At 48.5% G+C, this 17,697-nt stretch overlaps 1 protein-coding gene across 9 annotated transcripts in view; it reads right to left on the minus strand.

The window, feature by feature from the left end:
• Positions 1 to 17,697, minus strand: part of ZSCAN31 (zinc finger and SCAN domain containing 31) — a 32,579-nt gene that overhangs the window by 3,949 nt on the left and 10,933 nt on the right. For 5 of the 9 annotated variants that reach the window (XR_004284532.1, XR_004284528.1, XR_004284529.1 and 2 more), the window contains exons 1-3: positions 13,087 to 13,595; positions 1,396 to 1,867; positions 324 to 474 (exon numbers count right to left, since the gene is read on the minus strand). Coding sequence is in view for 1 of the 9 variants with exons in the window: in XM_032338188.1 (XP_032194079.1) it covers positions 324 to 474; positions 1,396 to 1,776 (532 nt within the window). In the remaining 8 variants the exon portion in view is untranslated. Of the gene's footprint in view, positions 1 to 323; positions 475 to 1,395; positions 1,868 to 2,788; positions 4,578 to 13,086; positions 13,596 to 17,697 lie in introns of those variants that run through there. The other 4 variants (XR_004284533.1, XR_004284531.1, XR_004284527.1 and 1 more) reach the window with 4 other exon arrangements.

Genomic DNA, 17,697 nt, shown 5'->3' on the forward strand with positions numbered 1-17,697 from the left:
GCCAGGGCAGGTCGGCAGCACCGTGGGCATGGCTGGGGCCGAGGCTCCCGAGAGCACGTGTGAGCAGGTGCTGTTCCCGCTTCACCTGTGTTAATTTCTTACACATCCACACGACTCTGTGACTGAGGGACTGTGACTCTCTGTCCCATGCACGCGCAAGCTGAGGGTGCAGGGAGGCTACCTGACCTGCCCAATGTCGCAGAGCTACTAAGACGCAGTGTTTAAGGGCCAGCCCAGGCCAACTGACCCCAGAGTCCACAGCCGTAACTGCTGCCCTCTGCAGAGCCACCAGAGATCCCGAGGGGACCCAGCCACGTCCTTACCTCGTTCTCCGAGTCTGTGGGGACTCAAAGATTCACCCTGGAGCTGTGTCACGATGGACTGAAGCTGGATGGCTACCGAGTCCTGCTTGGCCTTCAAATGCGGCACATCCTCTGAGAGCGTCTCAGAAGGGCCATGTTCGTGAGCCAGGGCCTGAAGGCAGGTAGGGACATTTGCGTTCATGAGACGGGACCCAGGAGCCCCAGCTAACGCTCAGTGAAGGACATCGCATGCAACCACAGGAAACACTCTAGAGGAACGGCACAGCAAGAGGCCCAGAGTGCGACCCCACATGCCAACGGTGGCCTGGTGTGCTGACGCTGCTTTAAACCGCTGCCTTAAGTTTTTAGACGCGCCTTCCTTTAGAAAGGAATTCCCCTCTGGAGAGGAAGCAGCGCTTAGTGACCCATTTCTACAGAAGACAACCTGGGGCAGAAGTGACAGTCCACAACCTCAGAGACCAAGTCCTACGGAGCGCCGGGGCTCCCTCCTCATCCTCCCTCTCCCGCGGTCTCTCTCGGGGAAGCCGGTGGACGCGAGGACACTCAGTGAGCCCTAAGCGCACACGCACATGGCAGAAACAAAGCCCCCTGCCAACAGCCGGTGAGCACTGTGGCCCCTGCCCACGTCCATGGAGGAGGGAAGCCATCCCGGCAGCCCGTGCACCGGCCCCGGCTCCCCGCTGCCTGGGGCTGAAACGAACAAGCCCAAAAGAACCCTACTACCCCAGCGCTGCACCCCGCCACGGCGTCTGGGTCCTGACTCCCTGTAGGGCCTTGCTGCTCTGTGCCTCAGTTTCCCTCCCCACCTCAGGAGAGTGGATTAGATCACCCCATCCCCACAGGACTGGTAAAGACAGACTTCAAGTTAAAAAAAAATCTTCACCGCAACCTCATGGGAGAGCCCCTAACTGGCTTCCTAATACGAGACAATGCTTGCGGGTTTGAGGCCGTGCAGGCTGGGGGCAGACGGTTCCACGGCACCCGAGAACTGGCCGCAGCCACCTGCCTGCATCCGCAAACTCGCCCTGTTCCGTGTCTGGGAAGTGTCTGGGAGCCCATGTCCCCCTCTCACCTGGTTCTCGGGCTCACTGAGCTCCCTTTCCAGATCTTCAACCACAGCCACCGCCTGCTCCCCACTCTCCGGCTGCTGCTCCCGCACCCGGGCCTGCAGCGCCTCGGGCAGGATGGTCAGGAACTGCTCCAGCACCAGCAGCTCCACGATCTGCTCCTTGCTGTGCGTCTCGGGCCGCAGCCACTGGCGGCAGAGCTCCCGCAGCCGGCTCAGCGCCTCGCGGGGTCCAGGGGTCTCTTGGTAACAAAAGTGCCTAAAAAGCTGGCGGGAGGCCTCCTGGGTAGAAAAGCTGTTCTCTCGAAGGCAGGTTTCCTGGTCCCAGATCACGTCTTCCTCCACCTTAACAATCTTCAGTCCCTCCTGCTCCTCTGCTGAAGCCATTCTAGGGTGAATTCAGAAGGTTCACTCCAGCCGGGGGTCAAGAGGAACCTCATTTAAGATTTCCTGATGTGTTCTTCTTTAGAAGACACACCTGATGATGAAACATCACGTGTTAATGGAAATTAAAAAGTGGGGACAAGTGAAGGACAGAACAATGACTCACGCTCTCGTCTAGGTTACGGGTGTAGCATCTGGAGAAAAGCGCATGGCAGCATCCACCAGCTGCCCCCATCCTTCCCTCTTTCCTGTACAACACCCCCCCGACCCCCCGTGAGTCTGTGCTCAAGCACGTGACCAGATTTGGCCAGGGTGACACCAGCAAATGTCACACGAGCAAAGGCTTGGGAAGTACTCGTGTGACTCGGTAGCTGGCTTGCCCTTTGCCCTCCACAACTGCAAGGAGCATCTGCTTCCTGATGGAGGAGGCGTGTGGGACAGGGCCCGTCACCCCTGCAGGGCAGATGGAGTGTCCCCTCTGCTCAGCCCCAGGAACGTGAGCGAGCCCGGATGAGATCTGCAGAACTGCCTGGCAGACCCACAGGGCACTGCAGATACACAAGTAAGTCCTGCCCAGGTCAGCTCAACCCCACAGATTCATGGGCTAAACACTGAAGGAATTAAATTAAATTAAATTTAAAAAAAAAAGAAAGAAATGCCAATTGCTGCTGGCCACCAAAGATTTATGGCTGTTTGTTATACCACGCTATCAGGGCAACGAAAAACTGACGGCACAGGGGCGGCCACTGGGGAAGGAGTAGGTAAGTGCAGAAGAGAGAAAAGGCCATTTACGTTCACAGAAAACTGTATTTTTTCTCATTTTTGTACCATTTGAAATACTTACAGAAAGAGCTTTGTGCAGTGGCAGTATCGTAGCCAATGAGGCGCGATTATTGCTAATTGAAATACTTACAGAAAGGAAACAAAGAAATAGTGATGGAAAAGGCATCAGGTAAGGAACCGGACACGCACGACCAGCGGTTTGATCAGATGAGCACTATCAGAGAGCACTCACCCAGGTGTCGAGCCCCGGAGAGTAGAAAAAGTAATTCCGACTGGGTTCGGAGCAGGGAACGACTGTGGCTTGGGAGCAGGCGCGTGTGAGCGACGCCCACGAAAACAAATGGGAACTTCTCAGGCAAGACCAGGGCGCTGGGAGGGCACTCAACACGACAGGCCAAGCAAACGACAGACCTCGGCTATTCACGGTCACACCGTGCAGGAGCCCTGTGGGCCCAACTGCAGACGGCCGGATGCAGGCAGAAGCGTGTGGAAGTCAGGCGAGGAAAGATACGCCGAGCCAGAAAACAGCCTCGAACGCCAGGCTGAGCTGCTCAGACTAGACTCTACCGTAAAGTGAGGGGCAGCGAGGCTTGTATTTCACTGTCCCGCAGTAGATCTGTACGAGAGAGAGTGCGATTCAGAGAGGAAATGGTAGGAGTATAGGCAGGGCTGTGGCACTGACATTGGGAGGCTGAATGGTGGCTACACTCGTAGTTCACTTTTGTGGTAGAATTTGCATTTCATATATGACTTCAGCCTGTGTTAATAAATGATTAATGTCTGAGAGAATTTAGAAGTTTCTCAGCGATGCTCCATTGTGGGAAAAAGTCTTCATTCCATTCAGGCAAATGCTGTGTGTCCAGCAGACGCCCGGCACAGTGTGGGGCGCCTTGGCCACAGCAGCGAGAGGAAGCAGACCCGGCTCTTGCCGTCCTGGCGTTTCCAGGGGGAGAGACAAACGTTCGTGCAATGTTCATGTAAAATTAGGTTACAGAGTTGAGAGCATGGAGAGTTAACCAAGATTGTGGAGCCTGCTCTTTGCCAGTGTCCAAGGCCAACAACCGCACCATTTTCACTCATTACCGCAGAATCTGCGTGTCAGGGTTTTTGAGTATTCAGTCCAGAAGCCTGTAAATCTGAGAATCCCTAACTATGAGCTTGCACTGAATTTTGTTATTATTGAAAGTGTGGCTTCCCATGGGATTAGATTCACAGGCACGAACTGTCGTGTGATTGATTTTGGGGCCACGACTTCTGCTCCTGAAAAACCACGGAGCACCACAAGGCAGACTCCTCAGAGCCCCACGGCCACGGGTGGGGCAGCCTCTAGCTGCTGTGCTGCTCCCCCACCGCTGCTGGGCTTAGGACTGACCTCCTGGTCTGTGCCCCTCTACCCTCGGTCCCAGCCGGTGCCGCCCGCTGCAAGGGCTCCAGGGATGTTCTCAGGATCAGTAACTGAATCGTCATTTTGTCAAGCTGTGGCAAGGGAAGGGAAGAAGCACGGGCAGAGAGACTCTCTGTTCTCCCCACGCCACCCCTGCTCCCAGGATCTGTATGCGTCACCCAGTGCTCCTAACCAGGCCTCCCCTGTCTGTCTACACTCCAACCAGGAACCACCCTGCTACCGATCCCAAATACCTCCCATGACAAAACACCGAGAGGATTCGTTTGCTTGGCCTGTCGTGTTGAGTCCCCTCCCAGCGCCCTGGCCTTGCCTGAGAAGTTCCCGTTTGTTCTCGTGGGCGATTTGCCACGAAATTATGGATCAATCTTTCCCAATGTTTTATTTACCTGCTCAATTCAATTATGTGCAATTTGGCATCCTCTGGTGAACCAAGTAGAATGTATTCTTTAAAATCGTCTTTAGAGAAACAGTGCTGCACAGCAATGTTCAAATCATATAGCCTCTCTCAAGTAGGACTGACCAAAGCACCCCTCTCAGAAGACTGTTGTGACTGCAGAAGAATGAAACTGGACCATTTCCTTACACCATACACAAAAACAGACTCGAAATGGATAAAAGACCTCAATGTGAGACAGGAATCCACCAAAATCCCTGAGAAGAACACAGGCAGCAACCTCTTCGACCTCAGCCGCAGCAACTTCTTCCTAGAAACATCATCAAAGGCAAGGGCAGCAAGGGCAAAAATGAACTATTGGGGCTTCAACAAGATCAAAAGCTTTTGCACAGCAAAGGAAACAGTCAACAAAACTAAAGACAACTGACAGAATGGGAGAAGATATTCGCAAATGACATATCAGATAAAGGGCTAGTATCCAAAGACTATAAAGAACTTACCAAACTCAACACCCAAAGAACAAAGAATCCAATCAAGAAATGGGCAGAGGACATGAACAGGCATTTCTGCAAAGAAGACATCCAGATGGCCAACAGACACATGAAAAAGTGCTCACATCGCTCGGCATCAAGGAAATACAAATCAAAACCACAATGCGATACCACCTCAACCAGTCAGAATGGCTAAAATTAACAAGTCAGGAAATGACAGATGCTGGTGAGGATGTGGAGAAAGGGGAACCCTCCTACACTGCCGGTGGGAATGCAAGCTGGTGCAGCCACTCTGGAAAACAGCATGGAGGTTCCTCAAAAAGTTGAAAATAGAACTACCCTATGACCCAGCAATCACCCACAAATACCCAGTAAATACTGGGTATTTACCCTGAAGATACAAATGTAGTGATCCGAAGGGGCACATGCACCCGAATGTTTACAGCAGCAATGTCCATAAGAGCCAAACTATGGAAAGAACCTAGATGTCCATCAACAGATGAATGGATAAAGATGATGTGGTATATATACAATGGAATACTATGCAGCCATCAAAAGAAATGAAATCTTGCCATTTGTGACGACGTGGATGGAACTAGAGGGTATTATGCTGAGTGAAATAAGTCAATCAGAGAAAGACAATTATCATATGATCTCCCTGATACAAGGAATTTGAGAGGCAGGGCAGAGGGTTTGGGGGGTAGGGAAGGACAAAATGAAACAAGATGGGATCAGGAGGGAGACAAACCATAAGAGACAATTAATCTCACAAAACAAACTGATGGTTGCTGGGGGAAGCGGGGTAGGAATAGGGTGGTTGGGTTATGGACATTGGGGAGGGTATGTGCTATGGTGAGTGCTGTGAAATGTTTAAGCATGACGATTCACAGACCTGTACCCCTGGGGCAAATAATACATTATATGTTAATAAAAATAATTTTTAAAAAAAGAAGACGGTTGTGATAATTATATAACGAAATGCATATTAAAAGCTCAGCACATCTGTTACACTGAAAAGAAATAAAAAAACAAAAAAGCTCAGAACAGTTTCTGGCCCACAGCAACTGCTAAACTAATTACTAACCTGGTATTCTTAGCAAAGCAGTATTAATGAGTTGAATATCCTCTTTTATAGAGGAAATAGGACAAACAAAATAAAACATTGAATACATAGGCCAATATTCAGGAGGAAGTTAAAAATCCTGGAAGAAATATTCAAGAAAGGTCAAGACAGACTAAAGGATCTGCGGTGACCTTCCAAATGTGTGCCGAAGCCTACCTCTAGATCCCATGAGGGACATAACCCTGAAAATCCCAATGGCAGCTCAAAAGTAACAATCTGAAGGTTGGATTCAGATTTCCAGAGTAACACGGCACAGCTGGTTACCCCTAATTACCAAATGGCTCCAAACATTAGGAGATGGTATGTTTTTGTATTATTTTTTAAAGATTTTATTTAATTATTTGACAGACAGAGATCACAATTAGGCAGAGAGGCAGGCAGAGGGGCGGGGGGAAGCAGGCTCCCTGCGGAACAGAGAGCCTGATGTGGGGCTAGATCCCAGGATCCTGGGATTATGACCTGAGCCAAAGGCAGAGGCTTTAACCCACTGAGCCACCCAGGTGCCCCATAGGAGATGATATGTTAAAAAAAAAAGATGAAGAAAAGGACATGACCAGCCATAAATACGAGATAAAAATGACAGTGGACCAGAAACAGACACACAGAGCAGCAAGCACAGTGAAGCTACGGGCTAATGGGTCTGTATGCAGCCAGCAGCAGCCTAGAATTCAGCTCTGGAGGGATTAAAGATTCGAGGTGACGGTGTGTGACAGAGCGCAGGCATCTGGGCTCACTTTCTGACGCCAGGGGCATCAAGGGAGTTCCACACTCATGGGGGTGAGGGGTGTGGCAGGGGAAAAATGATCTGCTGCTGACTCGGCCTATGGTTTTATCGGGAGCTACGGGCCAGGGGCCCAGCGACAGGACCAGCCTCATTTGCAGTAACCAACGCTGAGACCTGGCCCCATACCAGGTCTGCCCACCTAATAACCGCTCAGGGCAGCAACATGAAAGCCCTAGGCATAAGACCCAGAAAGGGTCTTAGATGTGATGCTGAATGAAGTAAGAGAAATCTAAAACGCTTTCCCATTCCAAAGAAATTCCAAAACATGCAAAACTCTAACCCTAAGAAAGACAATCAACAATTCAAATAGAAATTCACTTTTTTTGGGGGGGGGTGCTGGGTGGCTCAGTTGTTAAGCATCTGCCTTCAGCTAAGGTCATGATCCCAGTGTCCTGGGATAGAGCCCTGCATCGGGCTCCCTGCTTGGCAGGAAGCCTGCTTCTCCCTCTCCTACTCCCCCTACTTGTGTTCCCTCTCTCACTGTGTCTCTGTCAAAGAAATAAAATCCTTAAAAATAAAAAAAAGAAATTCACTTGGGATGAAATTTATTCTATCCATAGTCCAAGAAATTTTTATAGTAAGTGATTTTGAAAACTACAGTGAAACCAAAACCAAAACCAAAACAGTGAAACCAATAACATCAGGTAGATATAAAAAAGAATTCAAAATCTTAGAATAGAAAAAACTTTTGACACTGAAAATACACTAGAGGATACACCACAGAAGTGACCCGGCTGAAGAGTAACAGAAGTTTTTGACTGCTCAGTGTCGTCAGATACTGAGTGTCTGACGACACTAACGAATGCAGCAGGAAACGGGAACTACGGGGCAATTCAGATGAAATGACCTGTGCCAAGAGAATACGACTTTGATACACAAGCTTCGGAAGACGAGGAAGTACTGAATGGCTGAGAAATAAATCACTGATGATAATAAAACTAAGAATTTTCCAGAGCTGAAGGAGTGACTTCCCCAATCAAGAGCACACACGAAGACAGAATACAATGAAGCGGCAGCTGTTGCGGACAAAGAGACGATTTTTTTTTTTTTGAAGATTTTATTTATTTATTTGACAGAGACCACAAGTAGGCAGAGAGAGAGAGAGAGAGAGAGAAGCAGGCTCCCTGCTGAGCAGAGAGCCCGATGCGGGACTCGATCCCAGGACCGAGATCATGACCTGAGCCGAAGGCAGCGGCTTAACCCACTGAGCCACCCAGGCGCCCCAAAGAGACGATCTTAAAAGCTGCCAGAGGCAAAGCTGGATGGCCTACAAGGGAAACGGACCAGACGAACAGAGCCGGAGTCCAGAACACAAGCAGAGTGCGCAGAACGACGAACAACGCAGAACCCGCCCGCAGCCAGAGAGAAGTAAGCCGTGGGCGCAGCGAAGTCACACGCCACCCACGGACCCCTCGTAAAGTCAAGGGTGCGGCACAGCAAATACAAGTGAAATCAGAGAGAAGGTGTGAAACAAGAAATAACGGAAGCCCAAGAACTGACGAAATCTGACAGTAAATATAAGCGATTATGGCAAAAAAATCCCTAAAAAGTAATATATTCAGTCATACGAAAAGTGCCGTACATACAAGGTTATCACTGAAAGGCCGCTTTGCGACAGGAAAAGGCCGGGAATGACACGAGCGTGGGCCCGCAGGGCGCTGCTTCCGCAGACTGCAGGAGCTGGTTTATTGCATTACGATGCAGTTTTAAAAAATGAGAAAGCTCTTTATGACAAATATGAAAGGGCTGCCAAGACAGTTAACTGAAAAGAGGAAGGTGAAAAATGAGTGTAACTAACATGCTAGCATTTGTATTAAAAAAGAAGAATCTATTTGAATTCCCAAGCAACATTATTTGTCTTTGAGATGGAAGAGGAGTGTTGGGGCAGGGGCGACCTGCAATTTCTCGAAGGCTATCCTTCCTCACATTTTTGTTTTTACGTAAAAATGTTTTACTACACAAAAGGGGAAGGGTATGAAATTAAAATCGAACGTATAATGATAAGACGTGGTGCATGTTCAGTTCAATGTTAAAGTGTTAAGGTCCCTGTTGTCAGGAGAATGGAAATACCAAACAATGACACACTTCATTTAAAAAATTCAAAAAGTGAATACATTTCTTATAATTTAAGGGTTAATCACAAGCATACGGAACGAATGGAGTGCTCAGCCGTGAATGCTGATAGTTCAAGGTATACAACATTTTGGAAAATTCTTTCTTTTTTTTTTTTTTTTAAAGATTTTATTTATTGAGCTGAGACAGCAAGCAAGAGCGCACCAGCTGGGGGAAAGGGCAGAGGGAGAGGGAGAAGCAGGCTCTCTGCTGAGCAGGAAACCCACAGAGGTTCAATCCCAGGACCTGGAGATCATGACCTGAGACCAAGGCAGACGCTTAACTGAGCCACCGAGATGCCCCCGGAAAATTCTTTAGATCTACTGAAGCTTTAGAATGAGGGGTGCCTGGGTGGCTCAGTGGGTTAAGCCTCTACCTTCAGCTCGGGTCATGATCTCAGGGTCTTGGGATGGAGCCCCCATCAGGCTCTCTGCTCAGGAGGGAGCCTGCTTCCCCCCTCTCTGCCTGCCTCTCTGTCTACTTGTGATCTCTCTCTCTCTCTCTGTGTCAAATAAATAAAGACTTTAAAAAAAAAAAAAAGCTTTAGAATGAAAAAAATTCGCTCATTCCTAGGAAAAGACTGCTTGGTCTGTACCCATGGTGTCCAGTAGCCCAGATGCGGTTTGTTCAATCATTTCAACAATTCACTTCAGAGAACGTATTTTTGCAAGTCAATCAATCAGTGACACCACAGCTTCTGAAAATCAGCCAATTCAGAATAACTCATCCCAATAAACACATCTAAGTCCCAACAATGGACAACAGTCTGTTCCATGAAACCACGCTTCCACAGACGATGTCAGCCCCCTTGACCCCATTAAGACCCAGCAATACTGAACTCCGTGCTTCTCAAAGCGCCTAGAGAAGATCAGCAATCTCTTCTGTTCGTAAGGACTTTACCTAGTCAGCACACGTCTTCAGCTCTGTCCTCCAGTTTCAGATACTGAGTGATAGTGTCATCATTTTTTAACAAGTGGTACACAGGTGTTACTAAGTAATTCCACTCCTGGATACAGATCCTAAAGAAACGAGTGTTCACTCCACTAAAAACTAAATACATGTTCAGAGCAGATTTAGTCATAGTAACTCCAAAGTAGAAACAACCCAAATGTCCATCAACTGCCTAAGAAATAAATAGTAGGACTGTGGTAGGCAGAATTCAAAGATGGCCCCATGATCTCTGTCCTCCAGTATTTCTCTTTTGACTGTTTGTTTCCATGGCAAAAGGTATAATTAAGATCTAATTGTCAGAGTAGGCAGTCAGTGAGGCTCTAACAGGATGCCTGGAGGTTAGTAAGGAGGAGCTCATGGCCAGCTGTGGGGAAGGTCAGAGGCCCACCCTGGCAGTACTCCAAAACAAAGCCAAAAGAAGCCAAATCAAACTAGCACGAAACCTTGCTTCCAAGAAATCCCCGCCCCAGGTAATGAATATTCCACCCCTTACTGACAACTGTCAGTAAAAAAGACCCAAACTTCAGTGGGCAGCAATGCACTGGCACTCTCACATCTCTGAGAAGGTGTCATTACTGTGTTGTGTCTGTCCTTAAATTCTTTATGTCACGAGACAAGACCCTTTGGCGATATCTTTGGGACCAGCTAAGTCAAAGCCTCAGGGCCTGGGGTCTCCCAAGTTCACCCAGCAACATAATTAAGATTACAAATTAGTTGTCCTTTTGACAGCAAGACTCCTCTCTGGGTGGGGCTAAACTACTTGCATGATTTCTTTAACAGTAGAGGATTCTTGAGCTGGTGGCAGAAGAGCGCATCAGATTTGAGGCATGAGGAGAATCTGACGCACATCTGCTGGCTTGTCAACACAAGACGGAGCCTCGGGTAGAGGAAAGCAGGCTGCCTCTAGAAGCTGAGGCATGAGGGGGACCTCAGTTCTACCAAGAACTTCAATCCTACAACCCCAAGAAATTGAATTTTGACAACTTATGACTTTAAGACTCTTTTGTTTTTTAAATATACTACATAGATTTGGTGCAGTTTATATTAAGCACTCAAAGTTTCCCTATTTGATTTCTCCTGATATCCTGGTTCCTGACTGTGTTCTAAGACAGATACCGTCGCCATTTATTCACTCATTTTACTCAACAGATGGTCCCTGAGCATCTGTGACATACCAGGCCACTTTGGGAGGCACTAGTGATATGATGGTGAAAAAGAGAGGACCCCTCTCTGTTTTGCTGGCGCTTACATTCCAATAGAAAAGACAAACTAAAAGTAACATCAACAACAAAAGTGGGTAAGGAGGCAGACATATGAAATAAGGACTCGGTGACAGAAGTACTGTGAGGAAAACCAACCCAACCCTGAGGTACCAAATAAATGGAGGACCTGTGAAGACAGAGTGGTGGGAGGTGAGGTAACATCTAGGTGGAGCCCGTAAGAGTGAAAAGGAGTGGGCGCCTGGGTGGCTCAGTGGGTTGAACTGCTGCCTTCGGCTCAGGTCATGATCTCAGGGTCCTGGGATCGAGTCCCGCATCGGGCTCTCTGCTCGGCAGGGAGCCTGCTTCCCTCTCTCTCTCTCTGCCTGCCCCTCCGACTACTTGTGATTTCTCTCTGTCAAATAAATAAATAAAATCTTTAAAAAAAAAAAAATAAAAATAAAAAAAGAGTGAAAAGGAGTGACCCATGCAACCAGCAGAAGTGGGGACAGGAAGAGCACCCGACTGTTCAAAGGCCCTGAGGTAGAAGAGGTGTGATCAAACAAATGAGAGGAGCCCGGAGTGGATCCAGACAAGTGAGAGAAGGTGGTAAAAACTGAGGCTGGCAAGACACGCCAGATCATGCGGGGCCCAGGAGCCTGGACTTTAAGTGCAAAAGTCATGGAAGGCTTTTAAGAAGGGACGTGAAAAGACTGGATTGATGTGTCAAGAAGCCCTGTTCCTGGACGGTGAATGAGCTGAGGGAAGGAGGGTGGAGGCAGCCGTGGAAGCAGAAAAGCCCAGAGTGGAAAGAGCTGAAAGAAGGGGGTAGAGGATATTGCACTGGATCTGGAAAGACTTCCACGGATGTATAACGTTACTGTATTCTTCAAGTTAGTTCAACTCTGAAAGATACTAACAAAAGCAAAAAGCTTCATCTTTGTAAAAAAGTGCTTCGGTCTTCGCACAGATGTTTCTGGAGCTGTGCTATGAGCTGGGTATGCACAGGAGTTTGTAGCTCACGGAGGGGCAGGGAAGATTTACAACTTGGTGAAACAGAAGTCATAACGTTGGAGGCGAGTTGGGTACGTGTCGGTAGGTAGGTAGGTACATGCACACTCCCGAAGGAAGCCGGAGAGCTCATCCTAAGTCCAATATCCAGTTTCTGCGCATTACGCGTCACCCACAAAAGAAGTCACTTCACAGATGCTCAGTGCCTGCTGGGTGTCAGCCAGCGAACACATGATAAAGGTGACGGAACTGCAGAATTTGTAAGAGAATTTCCTGTTACTTAACTAAAATCAAGAAGGAAAAGCCCAGAAGAGCATTTTTCTTACTAGCTTCCGCGTACTAGCAACAAGAGATTCGGAGAACCGTAAACCACCGTGTGGTGGTTGCCCCAAGCACAATCAAGTTACAGTGACCAGTAAGTCGAGGAACCACTGAACATCACGAGGAATCGGGCAAGTCCGGAAGCGGCGTCCTCTACCGGGGGCCGGGCCGGTCTGCCCCGCGACGAGGCAATGGACGGGGCCGACACGGGGCCGAGACCGGGCAGGAGGCCGGTTCCCGCTCGCACGCGGCTGCCCGCCGCCAACGGTCGTGGCTGCGTCCGACGCCGCGAACCAGAGGGGGACAGAGACTCACACGGCGAGGCGCGCAGGGCTGGGCGCCGCGCGGCTCTCCGGGCGCTCCCACGCGCTGACGGTACTGCCGGCACCGTTCGCCGCCACAAAACGCCGATCTGGGGAGACACACGCCCGGACTATTTCAGAATGACCACTCCAGAGGCCTGTCACTTCCTCTGAAACGTCGGCAGAAAAGAACACTTCGTAACGCGAACAGCGGCTAAACAGAGCGGGTGGGTATGCGGGTGCGGCTGCCCACGGGGCGCGGTCCCAGCCGGCTGCCCCCCGCCCCACACTCCGGCGCCGCCGCGGAGCCCCGCCCGCGGGGGTCTCTCCCACTCCTCTCGGCTGCAGGCGGCGTCCGGGGGCCAGGCCAGCGCCCACGGCTCCTCCCGCCGAGTCCAAGGCGCGGACCCTCACTCTTCCCGGGGCCCCAAACTCACCTCCCGCCCAGGGACGCTCCGGAGCCCCGGCGGGGAGCAGCAGCCCGGCAACCCAGCAGCCACGAAGGCCGGAAGTGCGTCAGCAGCCTGCGCCCCGTCGCCCTCCAAGCGCTTTCCTGTCCCCTCTAGGACGCCGGAGGGCGCTGCGGCTCGGTGGCCACCTCGGTCCGGCTCCCGCCCAGGAGCGCCAGTCCTTCGCGCTCAGGCGGCCTCAGAAACGCGGCGGTCCCTCCAGTTCCAGTGCTCGCCCCCGGTGTCGGCAGCACGACAGGAGACGGCGGTTGTAGGCTGAGAATGCAGGGTTTTGCTGCGACTGTCATCTGGAGGAGGAGCCGAGGATGGGCCGCGGACAGGTGCACACGTACGACACAAGCTGACGTGTAGGTGAAATGAAACAAGCGCTGGAGTCGATTACGGCGCAGTTACCGCTGTGCACGTGGAACACAGGCACCCGTGCTAAGCCGAACGGGCGGCCCTCCGTGGGAGCATCAGCCGAGGGCCTGGGAGCTTCGGAGGAGGATGGGGGAGGAGCGCGCGGGGGCCTGGGGGGAGGGGCGGGGACAGGGAGAGGCGCACCGGAGCATCCGGGGAGTCCCACCGGGGGGCTCAATCTCACAACCCTGAGCTGAAATCAAGAGTCAGACGCGTAACAGACTGAACCTCCCAGGTGCCCCATCAAGCACATTTTATATTTGTTGATATTTGGGTAAACCTTCAGCAAGTTTCTTCTAAGGGAGCCTGGATGGCTCAACTGCTTGAGCCTCAACTCCTGGTTTTGGCTTGGGTCATGATCTCATGGATCATGGCATCGAGGCCTGCATGGGGCTCCCTGCTCAGTGGGGAGTCTGCTGGAGATTCTCTCCCTCTGCCCCTCCCCCCACAAGCACTCCCTCTCTCAAATAAATAAATCTTAAAAAAAAAAATAAAATAAAATAAAAATGGGCATTAGACATGAATGGACATTTCTCCAAAGAAGACATGCCAATGGCTAACATACACCTAAAAAGATGCCCAATGTCACCCATCATCAGAGAAATGAAAATCAAAACCACAATGATGTCATACCTGTCAGAATGGCGAAACTCAAAAAACATAAGAAACAACAAATGTTGGCGAGTTTGTGGAGAAAAGGAATCCTTGTGCTCTATTGGTGGGAATGTAAACTGGCATAGTTACTGTGGAAAACAATATGGAGGCTCCTTGAAAAATTAAAACAGAACTACCATATAATCTCATAACTCCACTACTGGGTATTTGTCCAAAGTAAATGAAAACAGTAATTCAAAAAGATATATGCACCCTTATGTTCATAGCAGCATTATTTACAACAGCAAATATATGGAAGCAGCTCATGTGTCCATTGATAGATGAGTGGTTAAAGAAGAATGGTATATTCATGTATATAAATGGAACAGAGTATTGCTCAACCATAACAAAGAATGAAATCTTGCCATTTGCAATGATATGGATGGACCTAGAACATATAATGTTAAGTGAAAAAAGTCAAAGAAACACAAATACCATATAATTTATTTTTAAGATCTTATTTATTTATTTATTTGACAGAGAGAGACATAGAGAAAGAGGGAACACAAGCAGGGGGAGTGGGAGAGGGAGAAGCAGGTTTCCCACCAAGCAGGCAGCCCGATGTGGGGCTCGATCCCAAGACCCCAGGACCATGACCAGAGCTGAAGACAGACCCCTAACAACTGATCCACCCAGGCGCCCCTGATTTCACACTCATGTGTGGAATTTAAGAAACAAAACAAATGATCAAAGTAAAAACAGACACAAAAAAACACACTCTTAAATATACAGTGGTGGGAGGATGTGTGAAGCAGGGGAAGGGGATTAAGGAAACACTTATTCTGATAAGCTCTGAATAATGTACAGAATTGTTGAGCCACACATTGTACATCTGAAACTAATATAACACTGTACGGTAATCACACTGGTATTAAACAAGCAAAGAAATAAAAACCACGGAGATCTAAAATGCACATGGGACATTCTCAAAGACAGACTTATGGTAAGTCATAAAACAAGCCTCAGCAAATTTCAAGTGATTAATATCATACAGAGTATGTTCTCCAACCACACTGGGATGAAATTAGAAATCAATAATCAAAGGAAATTTGGGGAATTCACATATATTTGGAAATCAGGCAACACACTCCTAAGTAATCAATGAGTCAGAGATGAAACTTCAAGGGAAATTAGAAAATACTTCAAGATGCCTATTAACAAAATGACAGTATACCAAAATGTATGGGATGTAGCTAAAGCCATGCTTAGCGGGAAACTGATAGCTGTAAGCACCTGTATCAAAAAAGAAAGATCTCACATCAATAGCCTATCCTCTCAGCATAAGAAGCTAGATAAAGAACTAAACTCAAAGCAAGTAGAACATATAAACATGTATGTACATATGTATATAGAGGATACAGAATGTATAGAGAATATATAGAGATATGTATCTATACACAGAATATAGAAGAATGTATGTATCATAAACTCAAAGCAAGGAGAACAGGGGTACTCCTAACAGGATTCGCATTTGCCTCTGTCAGGTAAGAGGCGAGTAACTTTAGACTGAATGCATGATTCGAGACTTTTTGGCCCATCTCAGTTTTGTGGATTTGGAAGGCAAATCTGTGCGAGAGCGACCTTGTAGTTACAATTGTCAGGCACTGTTTTGTTCTGTTCTGTTCATACCGAGGCAACTTCCTTTCCAGTCTGCAGCAGGTAGATGTGGGAAGGAGTCGGGTTACTTTGGGTCCATGGCTGCATCTGCCCCATGGAAGCTGCGTTTATCAAATGAGGGTCTCTTAGCAGATGCTTACCTTAGGCAGGCTTGCAGCTTTGTCTTTTACTTTCAAGACCGTCAGACTGGGGGTGGCTGGAGGCCTCAGTGGGTTAAGCCTTCGCCTTTGGCTCAGGTCATGTTCTCAGGGTTCTGGGATCGAACTCCGCGTCGGGCTCTCTGCTCAGCGGGGAGCCTGCTTCCCACCCTCATCCCCCTGCCTGCCTCCTCTCTGCCTACTTGTGATTTCTATCAAATAAATAAATAAAATCTTAAAAAAAAAAAAAAAGGCCATCAGACTGAAGATCAAGTTGTTGTTTGGCAAAAGGTCTCAGGATAAAAATCAGCCTAAGTACTTGCTCGCCTCTCTGAACTTTCACTTCTACTTAGATTTTACACAGAGAATCCTTACTATCTTGGGAGCTCTGCAACGCTTTTAAGTAGTTACTTCTAAATAATGCATGCTGCACAGATTGTTTTCGTTAAGAGAGTGGGTCTGAATAATTAAGCTCATGTTTCAGAAATGGAAAAATACCCCTTCTTCTATAAACCCACCGAAATCTTTTTTTTTTTATTTGTTTTTGTCCTTGCCATTCCACTGAAACTTCTTGATTTCCACGTTCCCAACTCTAGTGATAAATTGTCATCTTAGCCTCTTGGCAACCTTTCCCGTTTTTTAATACTCCTTCTTCCTTGAAACACACTCTTCTTTGGGGCACCAGTCTCCCTCTCACAGTTTTCTACCTGGTTGTTTACTGCATCGTTTCCATTGTGGATCCTATCTAGATCATTTCACTCTCTAAATGTGGGGTATTAGACTTCAGTCATTGATTCTTGCAGTGAATCTATTGCTTGGTGGTCAGCTCCTTCTGTCACAACTGAGGCACACATTCCCCCCGCTGCTTCAGTGAATGAGAAGCTCTTGATACACATCATTCGGGCACAATGACAACTCCACAGCTCAAGATCATGTCCCCAAACATGGCCCGTCACGTTCAGCGGCCACTGACTTCTGAGGACTTTGTGCAATGTTGACTCCTTGCTTTGAGGCAAGACACTCCCAAGGACAATTGCTCTGATTCCAGAGCTCCTTGCAGAATTTGTTGATGTGTCTTTTCAACTTCCCTCTCCACCCAATAGTGCTTCTCTACGGCACTCAATAAATGTCTTGCACATACATCTCAGAATCTCTTACCTAGAAAACTGAGCCTACATTTGTGTAGGTTCTGTGCCTCAGCGGACTGCTCTATAAAATGGGGAGAGAATGAGGTCACCTAACCCACGGGCTTGTGAGCGACCCGCGAGTTACAGTGAGTAAGGCCCCTAAGACAGTGCCAGGCACGGAGTAAGAACTGCTTAAAGATTTGCCATGGTTATTACTGTGGTTATTTCTAATTATGACAGCGCATTCTCTCTCATGCGTGGTCTTGGCTTTTCTGACGTTTCTTTAAACCTTATCTTCCATCAGTTCTCTTTGTAATGGATGCTGTCTCTATTTTAAGAGGGAGAAGTAAAATACAGAAAAATCTGTCCCTAAGCAAAGACCCAAACTGGTGTGTGTTGTGATGCTTACGATCCCCAAGGCGTTACAGTTTGGGGATGCCTTTTCCTTGGGGCCGCCTGGATTCAGCAGGAGCAAGAATGGTTTTTAACAGTGAAGTTGGAGGGCCTCATGTATTAGGAATGAGGGTCTGGCCCAGTGCCGGCACGTGCCAGCGTCTGAGCTCGAGAGTCCGGAATCCTGGCTCAATGTACTTCAGTACAGACCTTATGTGTTCCTGTGTTGTTACTTAAGTGTGGGAGATTGA

This window comes from Mustela erminea, chromosome 4 (assembly GCF_009829155.1).
Source record: "Mustela erminea isolate mMusErm1 chromosome 4, mMusErm1.Pri, whole genome shotgun sequence".
Classification (NCBI taxonomy): domain Eukaryota; kingdom Metazoa; phylum Chordata; class Mammalia; order Carnivora; family Mustelidae; genus Mustela; species Mustela erminea.